This window comes from Xenopus laevis, chromosome 7S (assembly GCF_017654675.1).
Source record: "Xenopus laevis strain J_2021 chromosome 7S, Xenopus_laevis_v10.1, whole genome shotgun sequence".
Lineage (NCBI taxonomy): Eukaryota > Metazoa > Chordata > Amphibia > Anura > Pipidae > Xenopus > Xenopus laevis.
The window spans coordinates 98100905-98124105 of record NC_054384.1 but is presented as its reverse complement, the minus strand read 5'-3'; the positions used below and the strand labels follow the sequence as shown (position 1 = coordinate 98124105).

Below are 23201 nucleotides of genomic sequence, written 5' to 3'. Positions count from 1 at the left end.
CGTGGCCTGCTTATATGTCATGGAACTCCTTGTGACTTTTAAAGGGCATGTAAAGGCAAAAAATTAAAATCCCATTTTTACTTTCTTTAATGAAAAAGAAACCTATCTCCAATATACTTTAATTAAAAAATGTGTACCGTTTTTATAAGAAATCTGACTGTATGCAGTGAAATTCTCCCTTCATTTACTGCTGTGGATAGGAATTGGCAGATGGTCCCTAACTGCTGAGCAGGGAAACAATCATACTTATGAACAGCAGGGGGAGCCCCCGCCTTACTTCCCAGCCATGCAGAACTCAAGCAGCTTTGTTTATGACGATCCCTAAGCAGCCCAGACCACACTGAGCATGTGCACAGTCTTAGTCTTGCAAAGATGTTTAACAAAGTTACAAGATGGTGACCCCCTGTAGCCAACTTTGAAAGCATAAATTATTTGTTTGATTAGGCTTGTGGTGCAGTAAGTTCATGTTTATATTTAGTATACAACATACAGCATTTATAGCCTTATTCTATTTTAGAATTTACATGCCCTTTAACTTCCTTACTAATAAGCTGATATTGTTAGTTCCACACTTTTGCACAAGCTCAATAACCTCCCAGGGTGGAACAATCATTAGAACTAGTGATGAGTGAACTTATTCGTCAGCAATGGATTTGCTATTGAGTCGCCACGTAAAAAAACTCGGAGAAAAAAACTCCATAAGAAAAATCACCCATTGACTTTAATGCATTTGTCAAGTGTAAAAATGCCCATTGAATTTTTTGCCGTTTTTCGGCAAAGCGTAACATGACAGATTCGCTGATCACTAATTACAACCAGTGGTTTGAGTGGTCACTACTGATTCATTTACCTATGCTGCTGATATCTCTGAAGCTTACTCTACTGGAATTCCTTAAGGGTCGCTTTATTAAATCACAGATTATAATGCCGCTCTACAATCCGCAGCTGCAATATCTCTGAGTTTATCTGTAAAACCCCATCGATTTCCTATTAATAGAGTTTGCATTTTAAATAGGACTGACTCTGAAGCACATTTATTTTAATATTTCTCATCCTCCTAATAGATTTGGACTCCCAACTGGCAGAGGGTTAAGCTCAATGGGGGAGGAGGAAGCGTCTGGGAACAGGGCAGCGCAGCTCAGGTTCAGCAGAATTGCATTAATATCTCATTTCGGCTGCTTATTAAAGCTGACAGATGCGACAGAGGGCGAGGGGTTGGGGGAAACCACTGACCCAGCACACGAAACAGACCAATTAAATTATCTCGCTTCATAGGATTTGATGGGCAGCCGAGCAGGACAGAGGGTGCACTGGAATAGGGAGATCCCTCCAGCGGAATGAATATGAAAAACATGGCACAGTTGCTGGGAATCAATCCAGGCAAATACCGAGTGTGAGGATCCTCTGCAGGACATGGGCTACAAGGGCAAAGAGCTTCACTTCCTCAGGGCATCCCTATAGATACGGTTGCCACCTTTTTTGGAAAAAAAAATACCAAAACAACCCCAATTGAAAAACTTTTCCATCTTGCTGAACTACAACACACAACTTTTTTTCTTGCTTTTTAAACTACAAGCATACATCACAACCAAGGAAACCGTTACTTGATTTTTTGCTTTACGGGAAAAGTGATTACCCACCTGGATTGAATCTATAATTGTTTTTATGTAGATTTATTCCTAATTTATTCATTGTGTTTCCTGGCCGGCCAGTGTTTTAGAGATTGTGTATAACTAATAAATTGTACAATTTAATTTACTGTCTTTGTAATCCACCTTCTATTTACTTTTTGTACATTGAAATTTATCCTCAGTAGGACCTTGGGGATTGAAGGTGTGTATTCTCGACCAGTAATATAACCGTCCCCTTTTGTCACAAGACCCTTATCTGCTATTATTTATATTTTTTCCTTATTAATAACAATGGGATCAACTGGCAACCCTACCTATAGATCCACACTGACATTCATCTTTAGCCTCGCAGTAGTGTGATATTTATGTTAAATTAACCTAAGTGGATTTACAAGAATTGGCAGAGCTTTTAATTTGAATTATTTAGACTCTTTTTATTGCTGCCAGTGAGAAGGCATTGAGATACCACTGTATACTTTCTCTTGCCCTGTATATGTATAAATATATAATACACAAAAGCCATGAATATCCTGTAAATTATATCCTTATAAACGGTGAGTTCTGATGTCATCAGTTATAAACGGTGAGTTCTGATGTCATTTCTGTCACATGACTCACTGAAACTTGTGTATTATAATAAATAAAGTACCCCCAGTTGCAAAATATGAGGATATTAGAAGTTACCTCGGAGTTCCATGACCTGTATAAAAACACTCGGCCTTCGGCCTCGTGCTTTTATATGGTCATGAAACTCCTCGGTAACTTATAATATCCTTATATTTTACAAGAGGGGGTACTTTATTCACTATATATATATAATACACAAAAGCTATGAATATCTTGTAAATTATATCCTTATAAACGGTGAGTTCTGATGTCATCAGTTATAAACGGTGAGTTCTGATGTCATTTCTGTCACGACTCACTGAAAATTTGTGTATTATAATAAATAAAGTACCCCCAGTTGCAATATATGAGGATATTAGAAGTTACCTCGGAGTTCCATGACCTGTATAAAAACACTCGGCCTTCGGCCTCGTGCTTTTATATGGTCATGAAACTCCTCGGTAACTTATAATATCCTTATATTTTACAATAGGGGGTACTTTATTCACTATATATATATGTATAAATATATATATATATATATATATGTATAAATATATATATAAATATATATATATATATATATATATATATATATATAATACACAAAAGCCATGAATATCCTGTAAATTATATCCTTATAAACGGTGAGTTCTGATGTCATCAGTTATAAACAGTGAGTTCTGATGTCATTTCGGTCACATGACTCACTGAAACTTGTGTATTATAATAAATAAAGTACCCCCAGTTGCAAAATATGAGGATATTAGAAGTTACCTAGGAGTTCCATGACCTGTATAAAAACACTCGGCCTTCGGCCTCATGCTTTTATATGGTCATGAAACTCCTCGGTAACTTATAATATCCTTATATTTTAAAAGAGGGGGTACTTTATTCACTATATATATGCCTGGGTGCAAATAAAGAGAAAAATGGAAAACTGGAAAAAGTCTCGCACTCAGGACTTAAAAATCAATTGGGTGTTTTTATTTCACAAAGGAAGAACCCGATGTTTCGGTCAGCAATCTGACCTTTTTCAAAGTTTTTTAATATGCAGAATCTTGGAGGCCTATTTATAGAGCATCTATTTATAAACATCACTGAAGGCAAAGTAAGAGAAGTCGTCATGAGTGTTCAGAGTCAGACTGGACTACTGGGATATCAACTGGCAGCCACATAGTTTGGTTTTCTTGTTTCCATCATAGGGCTAGGCCACACAAATTCCATTTGGCACAGGTGATATCTCACGGTGATTAGACTGGCTCGTGGATGTCAGCTGGGGAAACTAGGAGGCCCAATCCAACACTATCAATGTTTTACTTCCCACCAATAATCAGCTTGTGTACACCGAAGTGATCAAATAATGGATGGAAATGATCATTTATAGTGATCTGTCCCAAAGAAAAATTTGCGAAACTGCGGAAAAACTCACGAAACGGAAATATTTTGCAAAACACATTGAAGTCAATGGGTGTTTTAGCGCGAGAGACCATTTCTCTCACTCCAAATGCATTAGGGAGCTAGCACACGGGCAGATTTGGGGGTATTTAGTCGCCTGGCGACTAATCGGATCTGCACTTGCGCCACTTTGACTTACAAAGTTGTCCGAAGGGTGGAAATCGAAGCGACACGAGTGTATTGGCGCTGACATTTTCTCATTATAGCAGGTGGAAAGCAGTTAAGGGAGATTGTCGCCCCGCAGAAGATGCGATTAAATCTCCCCGAATCTGCTGTGTGCTAAAGCCCTTAAAGTCAATGGGTGTTTTTTGTTATGGCGACTTTTTTAGTCCTAATGCATTAAAGTCAATAGGCTTTTTTTATTATGACAACTTTTTTGTCCTAATGCATTAAGGTCAATGGGCGTATTTTCCTATGGTGACTTTTTTTTCTCCAAATGCATGAAGGTCATTAGGCGTTTTTTGCGCAGCAAATGGTGAATCTTGACCACAGTTTCGCCAAACAATCCATGGCTGGCAAATAAATTCGCTCATCGCTAACAATTTACTATCACATTTTCAAAACTAATTTAATAAGTACAGGTATGGGATCTGTTATCTGGAAACCCATTATACAGAAAGCTCCAAATTACGGAAACAAACAAGGGAAAGTTGTGCTCACCACTAATTTTTAAAACCATTAGGCGGGGGTGCAATGAGGGTGTGACCACAAAATACATATAGACAAATACAAGAGTCCTCTGCACTCAACCCATTATCAATATATTTAAGACAGAGACATTTTGTGCCTTAAATACCAAAAAAAGGCCTTATTCTTTAAACAAAACAGGGATTGTTTGTCCATATATTGCAATATATTTAAGCTGGCCCAATACGTCAAAGTCATCCCATATCTGGCCAGTCCTACGCTTAATTTTATCTGATTCATTAAGAATTCTAGTGCTTCATTATAAATTTTACAAAGGGACTAAGTTTTACCTGCAACTTACTAGCTGCTTTCAAAGTAAAACTCCCAAACTTGGCTGCCCTTTTATTAGACACCAGTGGGATCACCTGACTATAGTTGGGAAGGGTGGGAGCTTTTTGTGCTTTTTGTATGCACAAAATGTCTCAATATCTTAAATATATTGATAATGGGTTGAGTGCAGAGGACTCTCAAGAAAAGGTCCTTGCTGACTCGAAACATGTTGTGTATTTTGGAATAAAAGTTTTGCAGCACAGAACTGTGGATGCTTTGTGGCCTCCTTCATACAACGTGTATTGACTTGATTAAGCAGTATGGCAGCCTGAGCTTCTATATGAGAAACTGAAAAGACAGGAATAAAATCAGCACAGTGCCGACTACAATGACTTACCACAGCCGTGGCCATTTCTAGTCCCATGGATCCCCAGCTCAGTAAGAGCACAAAGAAGCTCACCACGGTCATTCTGCAAATGGAACAGAACACATATTTAATATTTGACATTAAGGCCCAGTCTTCTTTGCAGTTTATCAGGATAACAAACTAGGGACCTCTTTTAGGCACAAATATTTCCTGGGAGGGATAGTGAATAGCAGATACTGTAACTGGAGTACAGCAGGTGATGTTCCAGCATTCTTCAATATACAATAAAGGGCTGGGGACCCAAGGTTGAACACTGAGCCCTAGAGGATGCTGGAATACGGGGATGGAATCCATTATCCAGAAAGATCCATATTACAGAAAGACTGTCTCCCATAGATTCCATTTTATCAAAATAATCCAAACTTTTAAAAACAATTCTCTTTTTCTCTGTAGGAATAAAACAGTACTTTTGCAGGCAATATTCTTATTTAAATACATTTTAAGTAAGGTATGGAAAGATCCGTTACCCGTCAAACCCCAGGCCCGAGCATTCTGGATAACTGGTCCCATACCTGTATCTAGAATGCCAGTAGATGCACAAGCAACCTATTCTATGTTCCTATCATGCCAATGTCTCTTTCTGAATAATTGGGGTTCACAATCCATGTCCCAAGCTCTAACCAGGAAGTGAGAATCTCCTGCTGTGTCTTTTCCAAACAAATATACTATACAATTAAGTCTCTGATGGCACCATACTAGGGATGCACCGAATCCAGGATTCGGTTTGGGATTCGGCCAGGATTCGGCCTTTTTCAGCAGGATTCGGATTTGGCCAAATCCTTCTGCCCAGCCAAACTGAATCCGAATCCTAATTTACATATGCAAATTAGGGTCTGGGAGGGAAATCACGTGACCTTTTCTCGCAAAACAAGGAAGTAAAAAATGTTTTCCCCTTCCGACATCTAATTTGCATATGCAAATTAGGATTCAGATTCAGTTCGGAATTCGGCCAAATCTTTTGCGAAGGATTCGGGGGTTCAGCCGAATCCAAATTAGTGGATTCGGTGCATCCCTACACCATACATAGATAAATGGATTCACAGGGACCCCAATTTCCAACTAGCCAGTATCCATGCTGATTAAATGAGCATTGATTTCCTTGATGAGTGAGCCCATTATTGTCTCCATGTCCTCAATTACCTTCCCAGCTTTTTATGAGGAGACACAAATAAGAGTTAATTAGGTATTGTACTGCTTGATGCATGGTCTTCTCGGCATGTGGTAAGGCTTTATGCATACCTCCCAACATTTTGGAAATAAAAAGAGGGACTAAGAAATTTGACGCGCATGGGGCGGCAAAATTTTATGAACTATTCCCGTTTTTGTGGCCACATCCCCTAATTACCATGTTCATTTTACAAAATTTGTCAGGTTATGAAAGGCTGAACATATTTCTGTGTTTTTTCAGTTATTACAGTTTTGCTAATGAAGGTGAATTGCCCTTTAAAGGACCAGTAACGTCAAATTTTTTAAAAAAAAATAAATAATTCATTAGTATACCTTGAAAAAAAAACCCCAAGACAAATGAAACTTTAAAATTACAAAGCCTTTATTAAGAAAAAATTTACCGAAACTCCGCTTCCGCTCCTCTTCAGAAAATGCGACAGGGCGACCATCCATCCTGCGGTGCTCGATTTCTCCTCCCTGGCTATCTCCTATAAGGAAGGCAGGGAGGAGAAATCGAGCACTGCACAATGGATCACCCGATCGCTTTCTGAAGAGGAGCGCAAGCAGAGTTTCGGTAAGTTATTTCTTAATAAAGTCTGCGATTTAAAAGTTTAATTTGTCTTGGTGTTTTTTTTCAATGTATACTTTTTTAAAAAATGTTGACGTTACTGGTCCTTTAAACTCTGAGTCTAACTTTTCTCAAGGAACCTCCTTATCTAAATTGTTACAATTACTTATTTACTTATCTCAAAATTGTTACAAAAGTATCTTAGCTTCACCTGGTGGCTGTTCTGGGCTTTCTACCAAAAGCCAATTAAATTAGAAACTTTGTTTCTTTTTCTGGCTGTTCGGTGCAGAGAAAGTCGGGACTTTTCAGTGCAAACGCGGGACTTCGGCTGGAGCTGTCAAAAGTACTTTAGGGTCAGTAGGGTTGGAAAAATATCCATTATAGGGATTCAATTATTTGTGGACTCGCTGAAATAAGGTTTGTTCTCAAACCCCTGGGCATAAATAATGAAACTTTTCTCCAAATAAAAGAAAAATTGCATTAGAAAAACTGAGCAACAAGTATAACAGGAAACATTCGTATCCTCTCTAGGGTCCATGGATCTATAGTTCTCCCAGTGAAGCAAAATGCAGGGTTATCTGGAAGGTAAATATTGATAATGATTTGTTTGCTCCTCTGCACTTTTCTCAATTGCATCTAATGAAAAATGTTTAATTAAGGGACTGGTTTCTATGCAGCCCTGAGTGATTAGAGGGGAAAGTCTTGATCAATTAGTTGAACTAAAGCTCAGAATGATCAATGAACAATTTAGATTGTATTAGGGCAAAGGGTTCCCACAGGCAGTGGCCTTGTGTTACTATTTCCCTCCATGGTATTTTAGATGCAAGATGTACTGCACGTCTGGCCCCTTGGCTAAAGAGCTTGCAACACAAACCAGACAATATTATTTAATAAATGAAAACCTATAGGTGAAACATTTCAATAGCATGCATACCCTGCAGGTATGGGATCTGTTATCCAGAAAAAAACATTATCCAGAAAGCTCTCAATTATGGAAAGGTTGTCTCCTATTTACCCCATTTTAATCAAATATTTAAAATTTTTAAAAATGATTTCCTTTTTCTCTGTAATAATAAAACAGTAGCTTGAACTTGATCCAAACTAAGATATGACTATTCCTTACTGGAAGCAAAACCAGCCTATTGGGTTAAAATAATATTAAAATTACTTTTTAGTAGACTTAAGGTAGACAGAAAGATCCCTTACTCAGAAAACACGAGGTCCCGAGCATTCTAGATTACAGATCCCATACCTGTACTGAAGCATTTTATATTTTTGAATAAAAATACAGGGAGCAATTTTGACAGGACATTTTGGACAAACCTAATTGTGTGTGTGGGGAGGGTGGATTCATGTGGAGTATACTAAAACTGGAGTCAGAAATATTATTGGAGTTCAACTGGAGTCAGTGGGGTAACTAGAGTGCGCTGGGCCCCCTGCAAAAAAATCTTCAGAGGGGCCTGGCGCACTCCGATCCCCATCCTCCCAACTTCTTCCCACACCCGCTCTGACCCCACATCCCGCCTCCGGCCACTCCCGCCCGACTTGCTTTCCCCTTCCTCAGTAAGAGAGAGCAAATGGGGAGAAGGTTTTTTTATTAGCTATAGAAGAAGCAGACCCCACAATCCGTGCCCCCTGTTCCCTGGGCCCCCTGTGACTGAGGGGTCTGCTTCCGCTATAGTTAAGCCACTGACTGGAGTCAATATTAACAAAAGCCTTAAAATGGGTATTTTGTACAAATTGAATTGTAGTTCCAAAATGCCACTCCAGAGAAATTTACTCTTAAGTTGTTTGTATGGAGGCCTATTTATTAAAGGTGGAATTTTAGTGGTTTTAGTGGGTTTTGAAACCACAATTAAACTCTATCTCTTTAAAACCAAGAATGCCATGAAAGTTATTAAAAGATGCAAATACAAAAAAGTGTGCATGAAAAAAGCTGCCAAAAAAACCTGAAAACCGCACATTTTTGTGGCAGAACAAAAAATCTCTCCAACAATGAACATTTTGAAAACCTCTAAAACTATGAACGACAGGCTGATCTTTGTAAGAAAAGAAAGGGAACTTCCATTCACTTCTACATGACCTTGACAGCTTTTACATCGTTTCGCAAATTTTTCGAAAATGGGACAGATTCGCCCATCACTAGTCATCGGTGGGGCGGGTCTATAAATAGAGGGGGAAAGCCACATACAGAGAAAAGGATCAGAAACAGGACAGAAGTGCATACGAGAGAAGTATATACTGTACATACTAGCTTGGAAGGCAGGGTTCAAAGTACACAAAAATGGTGGTCTATATACTTTTTTTTATGGCGAGGCCACATAGGCCCGGGCCTAGGGCGGCAAAAAATAGGGACGGCATGCCGCCCAGCCGCATTATGAGGAAGTATGCATCCCCATTCAATTACACCAGCTGCGCCGGCGCTTTTTCGCAGGCGTGCTGGGAAGGGGAAGTGTAGGCGGGCGCTAGGACCGTGCAGCCGTCTGGTTGGACCGCGCGGCCTAGGGGTGGCCGGCAAACAAATCCGGCGCTGTGCCCAGGTCAAAACTGAACAGGTGGCCACCATAGCAAATACTATTGTGCTAGGTTCAAAATCCAGAGAATACAGCCTTTTCATGCAGTTTGTACTTTGCCCCTCTTTTGTAAATGAGGCATTTTGTCTAAAGCTGGCCATAGATGTTGAGATATTTAAAAGATCAGATCCTGATCGTGAGACCACGATTTTCTCTGAACGATCGTACGAATTGACCATCAACTAAAAAGACCAATTTGCCAGGAAAACAAAGGGGAGCTGCCTGCTTGTCCCTGCAAACATAGATACATTGCACTGGGACCGACAAAGATTTTTTAACCTGGCCGATCAATTTCCTGACAGATGTCGGCCGAAAAATCGTAAGATGTACGATCGTTCGAATCCCACTAACCGCACGATAATTTCGAAGGATCGGTCGGACTTCCCTAAAATCGGTCGTTCGGCAAGAAGAATCGTCGCGTCTATGGGGAGCTTTAGTCACTTAGATCTTAAAGTCCTGTGGTGATGAAATGAATGAGTTTCAGACACAATCAATATAGTCTGCTTGATCTGTAAAGATGTCCATATAGCATGACAGAACTGCGGCTGTGCAAGGGAAAGCAAAGAGTGAAGTTAGAGATCGCCACAGTCCTCTTGAGTGAAATTCTGCCACTCTCTATGGGATTTTTAAAAGAGTATTTCTCAACGGGTGAAAGTGAAAGTTCATCCTTTGATAAATATGCCTTTCATAGAAATGAATGAAGAATGGCGGAATTTCACTGTGGTGATCTCTTACTTCACTTTTTGATAAATATACCCCCATGGTTTGATTTTACTCTTCTCTGCAATCAAAAACTGACTATACATCATACTCCATCATTTAGGGGGAACAGTCCCAAAATTCAGACTCCCAAAAGAGTTGGGGTCTTAAGTAAAGTTAGTGGGGCCAATTGGAGGTGTGTGTGCAAGTTGCTAATAGGCACCGCCAAAGCATACTATAAATAAAAAAAATTATCTAAAAAAAAAAAATCTAATCATCATTATCATCTAAAGATGTCTTTTTTTTTTAAAAAAAAACCAATGTTGGACCATAAAGGTTAAGACCAACACCATGACCCATATAACCAGTAATCATTCCATGTGTTCAAATGCATGTTTGTGTGCGTGAGCAGAACAATAATTACAAGCAGTAATTGCTAACTGCGGATTGGCTGCTATGGGTTTATCTCCCCGCAGCACATTTTACACTTGTTATCATATTACATTACCCATATCAGTAAATCCAGGATTCAGCATGCCACTGGTAATACAATGTGAGCTGACATATCTTCTGCTGATCTTTAACACATTCCTTCCCTGCTCTTCTCTATTAGCTGCGTGTACACATAATGAACACTAGGCGGTGCACTTACACAATAACCAGCCACTTGATCTGCTTGGCGAGGCTGAGTAAGGTGAAGAGACAAATAATCAGATCCAGGAGGAGGAGGAGAATGTAAGCCAGCCACCTGCATATAAAAACAGAGACATTATATTAAATTGGGCATGATATTTTATAATCAGATATGGAGTTAGGGAAAAAGGGTTAATGCTACGCAATATGTTGGCTCTATATAAATACATGATAATAATGCTGGAAGGCTGAGGAAAAATGACATAAATCGGTCTGCACTTTGTCTTACTACAACTCCCAGCAGCCTTAGGCTAATGGGGCACGGGTCATCTTCTTTGCTAGGTAGACACAAACAATCTTCTGTCTTCTACCCCCTCTATCTGTGTGCACTTACAGATATGGAATGTGCCTGTTAGCGCACACACAGAGCAGATTTCACCACTACTTTAACAATTCCACTCTGAAATCCTCTGTGTGTGTGTGGGCTCTTATAGGCAGACCCTGGGGATTTGAAGCCATGGATCAGCAGGGAGCATTGAACGGCACAACAGTGTCCTATATTTACTGCCTACCCAATGGCAATCTCCAGGGTATGTCAACTATCGGTGCAACCGGGGCAAATAGCTGGGATTTATATTCCTAATATCTTACTGGAAGGTGCATCCTCCTCCTCTCTGTCAAAGTTAACAGCCTTAGCAAAAAACTTACCTCTGGTACAGCACGGTGCAAGGCAGAAAGCACATTTTGCTTGGAAAAAGGGGTAATGTAGTACCGGTATGGAACCTGTTATCCAGAATGCTCGGGACCTGGGGCTTTCCAGATAATGGATCTTTACATAATTTGGATCGTTATACCTTAAGTCTATTATAATATCATGTTAACATTAGGGGGCACATTTACTCTGGGTCGAATATCGAGGGTTAATTAACCCTCGATATTCGACAGTCGAAGTAAAATCCTTCAACTTCGAAGTCGAAGGATTTACCGCATTTCATTCATTCGATCGATCGTAGGAAAAATCGAACGATTTTCCTTTAATCCCAAATTGACAGGAAAGCCTATGGGGACCTTCCCCATAGGCTAACATTGATGTTCGGTAGGTTTTAGTTGGCGAAGTAGGTGGTCGAAGTTTTTTTTTAAAGAGACAATAATGGTCGAATAGTCAAACGATTTTAGTTCGAAGCGTTCGATTCGAAGTCGTAGTTGAAGGTCGAAGTAGCCAATTCGATGGTCGAAGTAGTCAAAAAAAACGTTCGAAATTCAAAGTATTTTTTATTCTATTCATTCACTCGAGCTAAGTAAATGTGCCTATAAATGAACCCACTAGGCTGGTTCTGCTTCTAATAAGGATTCATTACATCTAAATTTGGATCAAGTGCAAGCTACTGTTTTATTATTACAGAGAAAAAGGAAATTGATTTAAAAAAATTTGTATTATTTGGAGAAAATGAAATCTGTGAGAGACAGACATTCTATAATTCTGAGCTTTCTGGACAACAGTTACCATGCCTGTAACATAGTCAGTTAGGTTGAAAAAAGACACATAGTCATTAAATTCAACCTTTTATGTCTATATAATCCTGCCTAACTGTTAGATGATGCGGAGGAAGGCAAAACATGCCTCTCAGAGGGGTATTTATATGTCAGGACCCAATGCTATAAGATACTTTATTCACTTTTATCTACTGTATGAATTAAGTATTCTGTAATTCCTCCTTCAGCCACAGCCCGAGACCCGAACCGCAACCCGCATATTTACCCACTTTGATCCGCTAACCGACCCGGACCTGCAACTGCCTTACCTGCAACCCGACCCGCAACCCGCTGACCACCATCAAACAGGAAGTGATGTTTCTGCAAACCGGAAGTGACATCATCAAAAGTGGGCGGGCAGAGACACATGTTGTAAAATTTTAAAAGGACTAAAATATAGACCAGCGATCCCCAACGAGTAGCTCGTGAGCAACATGTTGCTCTCCAACCCCTTGGATGTTGCTCTCTGTGTCCTCAAACCAGGTGCTTATTTTTGAATTCCAGGCTTGGAAGCAAGTTTTAATTGCATAAAAACGAAGTATAGTGCCAAGTAGATCCTCTTGTAGGCTGCCAGTCCACATAGGGGCTACCAAATAGCCAATCACAACCCTTTTTCATGTTTGTGTTGGTCCCCAACTCTTTTTACATTTGAGTGTGGCTCACAGGTAAAAAAAAAGGTTGGGGACCTCTGATATAGACAATATAACATAAGATAAGAAATTTAGATAAGACCTGCAACCTGCAGACCCACATCTATACCCGCACCTGAAAAACCTACCCTCATTCCACAGGGTACCCGCTTTTTTGGGGTACCCGACCCGCTGCAGGACTCTAATGCAAGGACTCAGAGACTCTCACCTATAATCCTCAATGAAATTCACTTGCTCTGCTAGCGCACTTGGATTCAGTTCAGCTCCCTTCCAGAAGAAAGAAGAAATCTCTGTCAACTGCTGGGCCACAGACTCCACTTGCCGCCTGGTATTACGGATCATCACCACAAACTCTGTGCGCGTAGAGAAGATCTCCTCCAGCTGAGTCAGGTCACTCTTCACCACGGAACTGAGAAGCTCCACTGTATCTGAAACCTGGGAGAGCAAGAAATCACATAAACACGGGGGCAAATGGTATGGGCTGGCATACATTTCTTAATTAGAGTATACCAATTACTGTCTGCAAACAAGTAATTTGTAGGTCAGGTATAGGAGCTTGGTCTTTAACTTAATGAATGGAATCATCTTGATTTTAGATTCCAAAAAGATAACCCCTGCAGCAAGCTGAAATCCCTGCAGAAGCTCAGCCCTATTGCTTTCAGAAAATGACCCCTGCAGGGGTCACTTAGAGGAAGTAACTTTGCAGAACGTCTCCTGTGATATCACCACTCAGCATCCTGCAGGGGTCACTTTCTGAGAGTAAGATTTCTGGGCCTCTCCTGTAATATCACCACTAATTCCAGGACCATAACAAACAAGGAAAAGTTGTGCTCACCACTAATTTTAAAAACCATTAGGCGGGGGTGCAATGAGGGTGTGACCACAAAATACATATAGACAAATACAAGAGTCCTCTGCACTCAACCCATTATCAATATATTTAAGACAGGGACATTTTGTGCATACTGCTACTGAAAAATGCCTTACCCTTTAAACAAAACATTGTTTGTCCATATATTGCAATATATTTAAGCTGGCCAACTACGTCAAAGTCATCCCATATCTGGCCAGTCCTACGCTTAATTTTCATCTGATTCATTAAGAATTCTATTGCTTCAATATACATTTTACAAAGGGACTAAGTTTTACCTGCAACTTACTTGCTGCTTTCAAAGTAAAACTCCCAAACTTGGCTGCCCTTTTATTAGACACCAGTGGGATCACCTGACTATAGCTGGGAGGGGTGGGAGCTACAACATGGAGCTGGTCACTGCTCCTGTATAACTATAACAAACAAGTGAAAGTTGTGCTCAACACTAATTTTTAAAACCATTAGGCGGGGGTGCAATGAGGTGCAATGATCCCACTGGTGTCTAATAAAAGGGCAGCCAAGTTTGGGAGTTTTACTTTGAAAGCAGCAAGTAAGTTGCAAGTAAAACCTAGTCCCTTTGTAAAATGTATAATGAAGCAATTGAATTCTTAATGAATCAGATGAAAATTGAGCATAGGACTGGCCAGATATGGGATGACTTTGACGTTATTGCAATATATGGACAAACAATCCCTGTGTTGTTTAAAGGGTAAGGCATTTTTCAGTAGCAGTAGCACAAAATGTCTCTGTCTTAAATATATTGATAATGGGTTGAGTGCAGAGGACTCTTGTATGTGTCTAATTCCAAGACCAACTAGAAACAGTTGACGGCCTGGTTTACAGGGTAGTCAAGTCAAGGGATGGGTCTAGTTCCAACAGTAAAGCTGGCCATAGATGTTGAGATTTTTAAAAGATCCGATCCTCATCGTGAGACCACGATCTTCTCGGAACGAATTGACCATCAACTAAAAAGACCAATTTACCAGGAAAACAAAGGGGAGCTGCCTGCTTGGCCCTGCAAACATAGATACATTGCACTGGGATCGACAAAGATTTTTTGACCTGGCCGATCAATTTCCTGACAGATGTCGGCCGAAAAATCGTAAGATGTACGTTCGTTCGAATCCCACTAACCGCACGATAATTTCGAAGGATTGTCGCACTTCTCTAAAACTATGAGCGTCTATGGGGAGCTTAACTCTTGATCCACTAGATAGAGAAGCTTATGATCTGATTGTAGTATCATCAAAATAGATATACAACATGGATACCCTTATAATGTATGGAGCAGCGCATTGTAAAACAGCCTTTAAAACACCTTTATAAAGTTTTAGTTCCCAACCACAGTAGTGGGGGTTACACTATGGATGATAACAGTATATGAGAATACCCATACATTTATATAGGCACATGAGAGCCCATGCTTGCAATGGAGGTGTTTACCCCCAAAATGTTGTTTCCATTTGGTATGGCAAATAAAGCTAACATAGTAGTTAATCTTAGTGAGCACTGGGCCCCCTTATCTATTTGCATTACACTGAGAGACATGGCCATATGTCAGGGAGGTAAAGCAATTTGTATACATAGGGCATGCTTCCAATTCCCAAATTCAATTCCCGTGCCTAGCGCTCCAGCTTTAGCGGGGCAGCCCTCAGGTGCCTATGTGAGATGCCCAGTGTCAATCCAAAAATTAAAGTCCGTGAGCCTGTTGGACTGATGGAAAAAGTAACAAAGAAACAATATTTAGCGTACATCTGTGTAGCTGACATACCACATTAAATTAAAAATATTACTAGTTCCTCTAGCCAGTGGAGCAAAGGTTAGTGCTGGAACCAGAGCGGTGGCTAGGAGAAATTGTTTCTTAAAGGGATAAACCTACATTTATATGCCAGTAGTTAGTGTTACCTTTAATCAGTACACTGTATTTTAATTCAATGAGATGAATAGTGGCCATAGAATTCTCAATACTCAATAGAGAATATATTCAATGATCATAACTTGGTATTAGAAGTACAGGGCAAAAAAACTCTGTTTTCATCCAGCAACAACCCATGTGGCCAATAATAGCAGTGACACTTTTTGCCGGGGGGCCCTCGATACACAATGAACCAACAACCTTCTGCCTGAATAATCTGCAGCTTTAATGTGGAGCGACAGAGGACCCCCTTAGGACAAGGGAAGAAGGAGGAGTTTAACATGAAAACATGCTTTTTTAACCCCTCGGGTGGCAGTAGCAGCATCAGCCCATTGTGTAACACACAAATGAAGTTGACACAGTTGTTATTTGGTTTAAGGGCTGCAAGCTTCATTATCTGATCTGAAAATTCCTTTGAATCAAAGTGATAAATATATCAAATATACGAGGGCCCGGCAGATGCTTCGTTTTGAATCTAAATAGGGCAGACACACGAGGGCTCTTTAATTCTTTGTACTGGTACAAGCGCTGGAGCCAAAAGTGGAAAATAGAAAACTTAAAACTAAACTCTTTCTAGCTCATATGCCAAGCACTTTCTGTACCCATAAGGAGGTGGTGCCAGATGCACTCTTGTGCTGTAGACTTTAGTTAATGATAGTAGGCATAGGAAGGCAACAGCAGGCAGTAGGCAATAGGAGACAACAATAGGCAGTGGGAGACTAGTGTAGGCAGTGGGAGGCTACAGTACACAATGGGAGATAACAGTCAGCAGAAAAAAAGTATGATTGTTTCCCTGCAGAGCAGTTAGGGACCATCTGACAATTCCTATCCACAGCAGTAAATGAAGGGAGAATTTCACTGCATACAGTCAGGTTTCTTATAAAACGGTACACATTTTTTAATTAAAGTATTAAAGGTTTCTTTTTCATTAGAGAAAGTAAAAATGGGATTTTATTTTTTTGCCTTTACATGCCCTTTAAGTACAAATACTGTATTTATAACATACCTTTTATATCATCTTTTATATAAAAGAGCTGTGTATGGCTGATAAAGCAATTAAGCCATTATTCCGAAAGTACAAATGTATGTCCGTGTCCTCAGAGAACTCTAATAATTCACATTGTTCCCCTCCCCTCGGCACAGCTGGCTGCAATGTTCTAGTGGGATTAGTTTAATGCCAATGGATAAAAGAAACAATTTATAAAACATTTATATATTAGTGGGATTCTGACCCACAAATGTCACATCTTAGACCCATGTCTAAGAGCTTTCCTAAGGAGGATCAATGGAGGGGGGTGCCCGCCAATACTCACCAGCAGGTTGATGGAAGTCAGCGTATGGTTGGCGTTCATAAGAGAATAGGTCACTTGGTATACACCGTCATTTGTTTCGCTATTTCCGTAGAAACCAATGCCAATTCCAGCACTGTGAGAATGAAATGGAGAGAGGTGTCAGTTCTGTTATTCCCATGGCAGAGACAAATTAATTTACAGTCATTAAATCACTAATTAATTAGTATCTCAAAAATAATTTTTCAGTGGTGCTGCCTCGGCCTAATATGCCTCAGTAACAATCCATAACCTAAATACAGCTTTCTCCTTTTGCCCTACTTCAAGGGGTTGTTCACCTTTAGATTTACTGTTAGTATGGTGTAGAGAGTGATATTCCGAGACAATTTGCAATTGTTTTTCATTTTTTATCATTTGTGGTTTTTGAGTTATTTAGCTTTTTATTTAGCAGCTCTCCAGTTTGTAATTTCAGCCATCTGGTTGCTAGGGTCCAAATAACCCTAGCAACCATGCATTGATTTGAATAAAAGACTGGAATATGAATAGGAGAGGCCTGAATAGAAACATGAGTAATAAAAAGAAACAATAATGATACATTTTCTAACCTTAAAGAGCATTTGTTTTTTATATGGGGTCAGTGACCTCCCATTTTAAAGAGTCAGAAGAAGAAGGCAAATAATGCAAAAACTATATTAAAAAAACAGAGGGTCAATTGAAAAGTTAGAATTGTTCATTCTATAACATACTAAAAGTTAACTGAAAGGTGAACCACCCCTTTTACATTCGTTCAATAGTCTCATGAATATTAAGGTTAGTGATGGGCGAATTTGGGGCCTTTCATCGGAATCGAATTTCCCATGAAATTTGCAAAACGGTGAAAAATTCTCAAAACTGCGCTGGGTCTCGTTTTTGATGCTGGCGACCGTTTTTTGGACTCCGGCATTTGTTTTTGGCGAAATTGCACCGCAGGGAATTCGTTGGGAATTCGCGCCTGGCAAATAAATTCGCCCATCACTAATTGAGGTACCAAACACAAGTGCACACACATATACTGGAAGCAACCTGTCAAATATTTGTCATTTCACCTCTAATGTCAGAGAGTAACAGATATAACAACTGTACGAAACGAAATGGCATGTTGTGTTATAATTATATTATATTATATTTACAGTTTATACAGAATAACGAGGGGCCATAAGACACCCCTCACTATGACATAGAAGTCACCCCAGAGTTTTGTTACCTGTATACAAGATCAGCAAACTGCTGAATGTCTTGTTACAATTCATTTTACATACATACAGTATTGCTTTCTATACAAACTTCTAAATGGGTCACGGGAAGATTTGTGCTACAAATAAGGCTATGGCAATGTGACAGTCCTTGAATTGATGACCTAGAGTAGAAAATACCGGCAGGTTTATACAAAGATCAGTACAGACAGCCTGAATATTAAAGACATAAGTAGGGCTCTGTATATTGTTTTAATATAAAAATATCTAACCTTTTTGTTTACAAAACAGTGAAGAACAATGATCCTACCTCTGATCAGAATTCCCCTTGACAAAGGCTATAGTGCCGAAACGTTGGGGCAGAAAAGAAAGAGGCTGCTCTCATGTTCTTCTGCTCAGGAAAAGAATTAGAAACCTTTCTCACATCTTTCCTAAGCAGAAGAACATCAGAGCAGTCTCTTTCTTTTTCCCGACTTCCTTGACTAATTGTTGGTCAGACTGGTGGGAAAATGACCAGCAGGTGGTGCTGTTGTACCAAAATTCATTCATATTATCAGTACATACATCCCTTAAAGGGATACTGTCATGGGAAAAAATTTTTTTTTCAAAATGAATCAGTTAATAGTGCTGCTCCAGCAGAATTCTGCACTGAAATCCATTTCTCAAAAGAGCAAACAGATTTTTTTATATTCAATTTTGAAATCTGACATGGGGCTAGACATATTGTCAATTTCCCAGCTGTCCCCAGTCATGTGACTTGTGCTCTGATAAACTTCAATCACTCTTTACTGCTGTACTGCAAGTTGGAGTGATATCACCCCCTCCCTTTTCCCCCCAGCAGCCAAACAACAGAACAATGGGAAGGTAACCAGATAACAGCTCCCTAACACAAGATAACAGCTGCCTGGTAGATCTAAGAACAACACTCAATAATAAAAACCCATGTCCCACTGAGACACATTCAGTTACATTGAGAAGGAAAAACAGCAGCCTGCCAGAATTATGTTTAGATTGTTCTGTCATTTTCAGGGCTGATCCCCCTGACAGCTTAAAGGATTCAGCCATATCTGATGTGCCTGCAGCTTTGACGCCAACTGTTCTGCTTCATTCAGAATCTGTCGCTTGAAATGTTGAATTTTTAGAAGCCATTTATAGCACTTGCAGTGGAAATGTCTCACTGATATAGAACTGAAATTCAAGTATTGTGACCTCAGAAATCAGGAGACGCAGGGGAGGGGGACAGAAGGACAAATGCAGAATCACTGCTAAAGTGCAACTTTATTGCAACCCACACAACATGTTTCGGGCCCTTTTTCTAGTGTGAGAGAGAGAGGGTGAGGGTTGATTGGTTATATACAGCACATGCAATCAGGGTGGGACATTGATGGTGTGCAGGGCTCCGCAGGGAAGGGTTTTAGTTCCTATGTATGTTGTGTAACAAACTGTAGACCCATGTTTCAAGCAAGGAACAATCAACTTTATACAAAATAACAAAAGAACCCCTGCTTTTCATGAATCTTTCCATTTTGGAGAAGGGATGTCTTCGCTTCTGGCACGGCGTCAATACCATCAATTCGCTTTCAACTTCAGGAGCAACAGTTTAACTGTACCCAGAGACAGTGGGGGTTAATCATGCCAAAAATGGCGTTGTCAAAAGTGATGGGCGAATCTGTCCCGTTTCGCTGAAACATTTGCGAAACGCATTGAAGGCGCCAAAATAATTTTGACGTGCGACAATTGTGACGCAAGAGTAAATTTTTATACTCGCGAATGTTTTGTCCAAATGCATTAAAGTCAATAGACGTCCGGATAATTTTGCCGCAAGACTATTTTTATGCGCACACTCATTTTGAAGCGCAACAAAATTTTTTTGATGGAGCGGATTTTTCGTCCATGAATTTTGGCCACAGTTTCGTGAAAACATTTGCCGGCGAGAAACGCGTAATTCGCCGCGAATCCATGGCTGCCGAATTTAATCTCCCATCACTAGTTGTCAACAACTTTTTTGCATCTGGGGAAGGTTGGGTTAATGGCACGTTGCCAATCAGCTGCACAAAATGATGTTGTGATAGAAATCCAATAGGTACTGAGTTACACTCCAGGCATTTCTCTTCTCTCTCTCTCTCTCTCTCTCTCTCTCTCTCTCTCTCTCTCTCTCTCCTACCCACAGATCTTTAAGAAACCATTTAATTTAATTTATCCAGTTCTGCAAAAGAGACAACAGATGGAATAATAAGTGCTCCTCTTAGTGTTAATTATCCAGTAGCCTGTTCACCCATGTGATGCGTCTATTTTGTCTTTTTCATGTCCCACTTTCTCTATCATTAACCAAGGCTGAACAAGATAATTGCAGAGCCTTGTCTGACAACACTGCTGAGATCTTCATACACTTACCACCTGATATTTCTCCCCAAACCCAAATGCCCTCAAGTCTGCAGTTGGGAAACAGTGTGATGCCACTTTTCCAAGACCTCTCCTATTTGGCGCTTGGGTCATCCTGGCATCATGGAGTTAAAGGGCCACAAATGTAACCTCCCTGTATAGACAACACTGCTAAACTACAAGTTGCACTGACATATTGGTTATACAGAAAGTTAAGGTGGCCATAGACACACAGATCGGATCGTACGAATCGAGGATTCGTACGATTTTCGGATCGTGTGTGGCGTGTGCCGACATCTTTCGCCCGGCGGAGATCGGTCGTTTGGTCGATCGGTCAGGTTTGATTTTGACCCGACTGATCCCGCCGGAGCTCATGGCACATCATAATCTGATCGTTCGGCCATACGGCCGAACATTCAGATTACCCCCGATATAGCCATGCCTGTTAATGGCATATCGGTGAAAGATCCGTTTGTTTGGCAACATCGCCAAACGAGCGGATCTTTGCATCTATGGCCACCTAAGGGTTCTCCTCCATATGTCCTCCCCTGAGGACACAGACTGCTCCTTGCAGGCTCCTCTATTGTATGCACTATAGGGGTGGTTCAACTTTAAGTTAACTTCTAATATGTTTTAGAATGACCAATTCTAAGCAACTTTTGCCTTGGTCTTCATTTTTTTCTTTTTTTTTTTATAGTTTTTTTTTAATTATCTGCCTTCTTCTTCTGACTCTTTCCAGCTTTCAAATGGGGGTCACTGACCCCATCTAAAAAACAAATGTAAGGCTACAAATGTATTGTTAGTGCTACTTTATATCACTCATCTTTCTATTCAGACCCTCCCCTAATTATATTACAGTCTTTAATTCAAATCAATGCATGGTTGCTAGGGTAATTTGGACCATAGGAACCAGATGGCTGAAAGTGCAAATGGAAGAGCTGCTGAATAACTCAAAAACCACAACCACAAATCCGGGGTTATACCAGCAAGCACCACGGAGCGATCCTCTTCTGACTTCTTCTTTCTTCTTGCATCTGCACATGCGTCTGCCCCAGGACATTTGAAGAAAGAAGAAGCCGGAAGAGGATCACTCCGTGGTGCTTGCTGGTATAACCCCGGGTGCTGATAGGAGCACCGGGGGGTGCCTAACATTTGGCACCCCCAAGTGGTAAACGACTTTCCTTCTCCTTTAATATAACGAGGAAACTTTTTATCCAGAAACAGGCACCCTTCACCCTATTCAAACTCTGGTGAGATTCCTGGCATTGTCGTTAACACATAGTTTACACAAACCTGGGAGGAGAGACGTGCGTCACCCATCAATAAGCAATATAATATGTACAGTATTTCAGCTGAATATCACAATATAACACTTTACACATAACTGGCTGTCATCCACATTCTTACAAAAAATTTGTAACAATTATTAAAGTGGCAATTATTATAGTTGACTTTGCTAAGACGCTACATGTGTTTTAGCAGAGGCAATTCTCAGTGTTGTCTACGGCAGGGTATTTTGTAGCCAGAACAAGTAGCTGCTACTAGTAGTTCTATGTGTATTCAGCTTTAAGGGTCAGGGCACACAGGCAGATTCAGGAAGATTAGTGGCCCGGCGACAAATCTCCTCTTCTTCGGGGCGACTAATCTCCCCGAACTGCCTTCCCGCCGACTAGAGTCAAAATGGGAGCGATTCGTTTTCAGAAGTCGCCCAAAGTTGCCTCACAAGGAAACTTTGGAAAATGAACTGCTCTAAGTGCCATCCCCCCGGTGATTTACATTTTAGCCGGTGGGAAGGCAGGGAAGGCAGACTGGAAAGAACTTCTAACACGTTCTTACTTTACCACCACCCAAAAAAAAATTGATTGTTTTTTTTTCTTGATTTTCCCTTAGGGTTAACTGGGAACTGACCGATGACCTTCCGTGCAACATTCACACTTCTTTCTCGCAGATTTCCTTTTTATCAAACTCTCTCCTCGTCTCCATGGTGATGCGCTCCTATGCAAGGGGAGAGGAGGCATTATCATGTAAATGAGAGTCCTTTTATTTTACTGGAGGAATTCTTGGTGGGAAAATTATAGCCCTTAAAAGATGGGAGGAGCCAGGAGAAAAAGCCTTTCGCTTTCCCCGCAGAGACAAGAACATTTTAACCCTTTCTAAAGAAGCATTGAAATAGAAAAGTTTCTATACTTAACACTGTCTGGTGTAGTTGTTGCCTACTGTTCTGTGAGCTGGAGGGGGGCCCCATGCTGTGGGGCTGTTGTTCATTACCAGGAATTGGATGGGGCAAAATACAAGGAAATACTACTACAATAAACCTCATTTAAGAGTGCTAATAAATAAGCTCTAGCAGTATATTAATATCAAAGTAACAATGGAGTGACTCAAGAACAAAAAAAGGTGAATGTGCTACAATGTCCAATCAGGACCTGAGATCAAAATTGTAAACACAATGTTTTTTTAAAAAAAAATTTTTTTAAAAAATTATGAGGATACAAAGTCTAAATTGCAAAGCCAAAGTTAAAGAGTTAACGGTACATTTATGAATGCAGCCGTAAGGGGTTCACGCTAAAATAGGTGCAAAATTGCACTCACCATTTCGATTCCTCATTG

The 23201-nt window shown here is 40.2% G+C and overlaps 1 protein-coding gene across 2 annotated transcripts in view; it reads right to left on the bottom strand.

The window, feature by feature from the left end:
* The window catches only part of ttyh1.S (tweety family member 1 S homeolog), an 88028-nt gene that overhangs the window by 13349 nt on the left and 51478 nt on the right, over window positions 1–23201 (bottom strand). For both annotated transcript variants that reach the window (XM_018226929.2, NM_001092705.1), the window contains 4 exon segments: window positions 17002–17113; window positions 13111–13337; window positions 10739–10834; window positions 5050–5122 (listed from right to left, as the gene is read on the bottom strand). In XM_018226929.2, coding sequence (XP_018082418.1) covers window positions 5050–5122; window positions 10739–10834; window positions 13111–13337; window positions 17002–17113 — 508 coding nt within the window.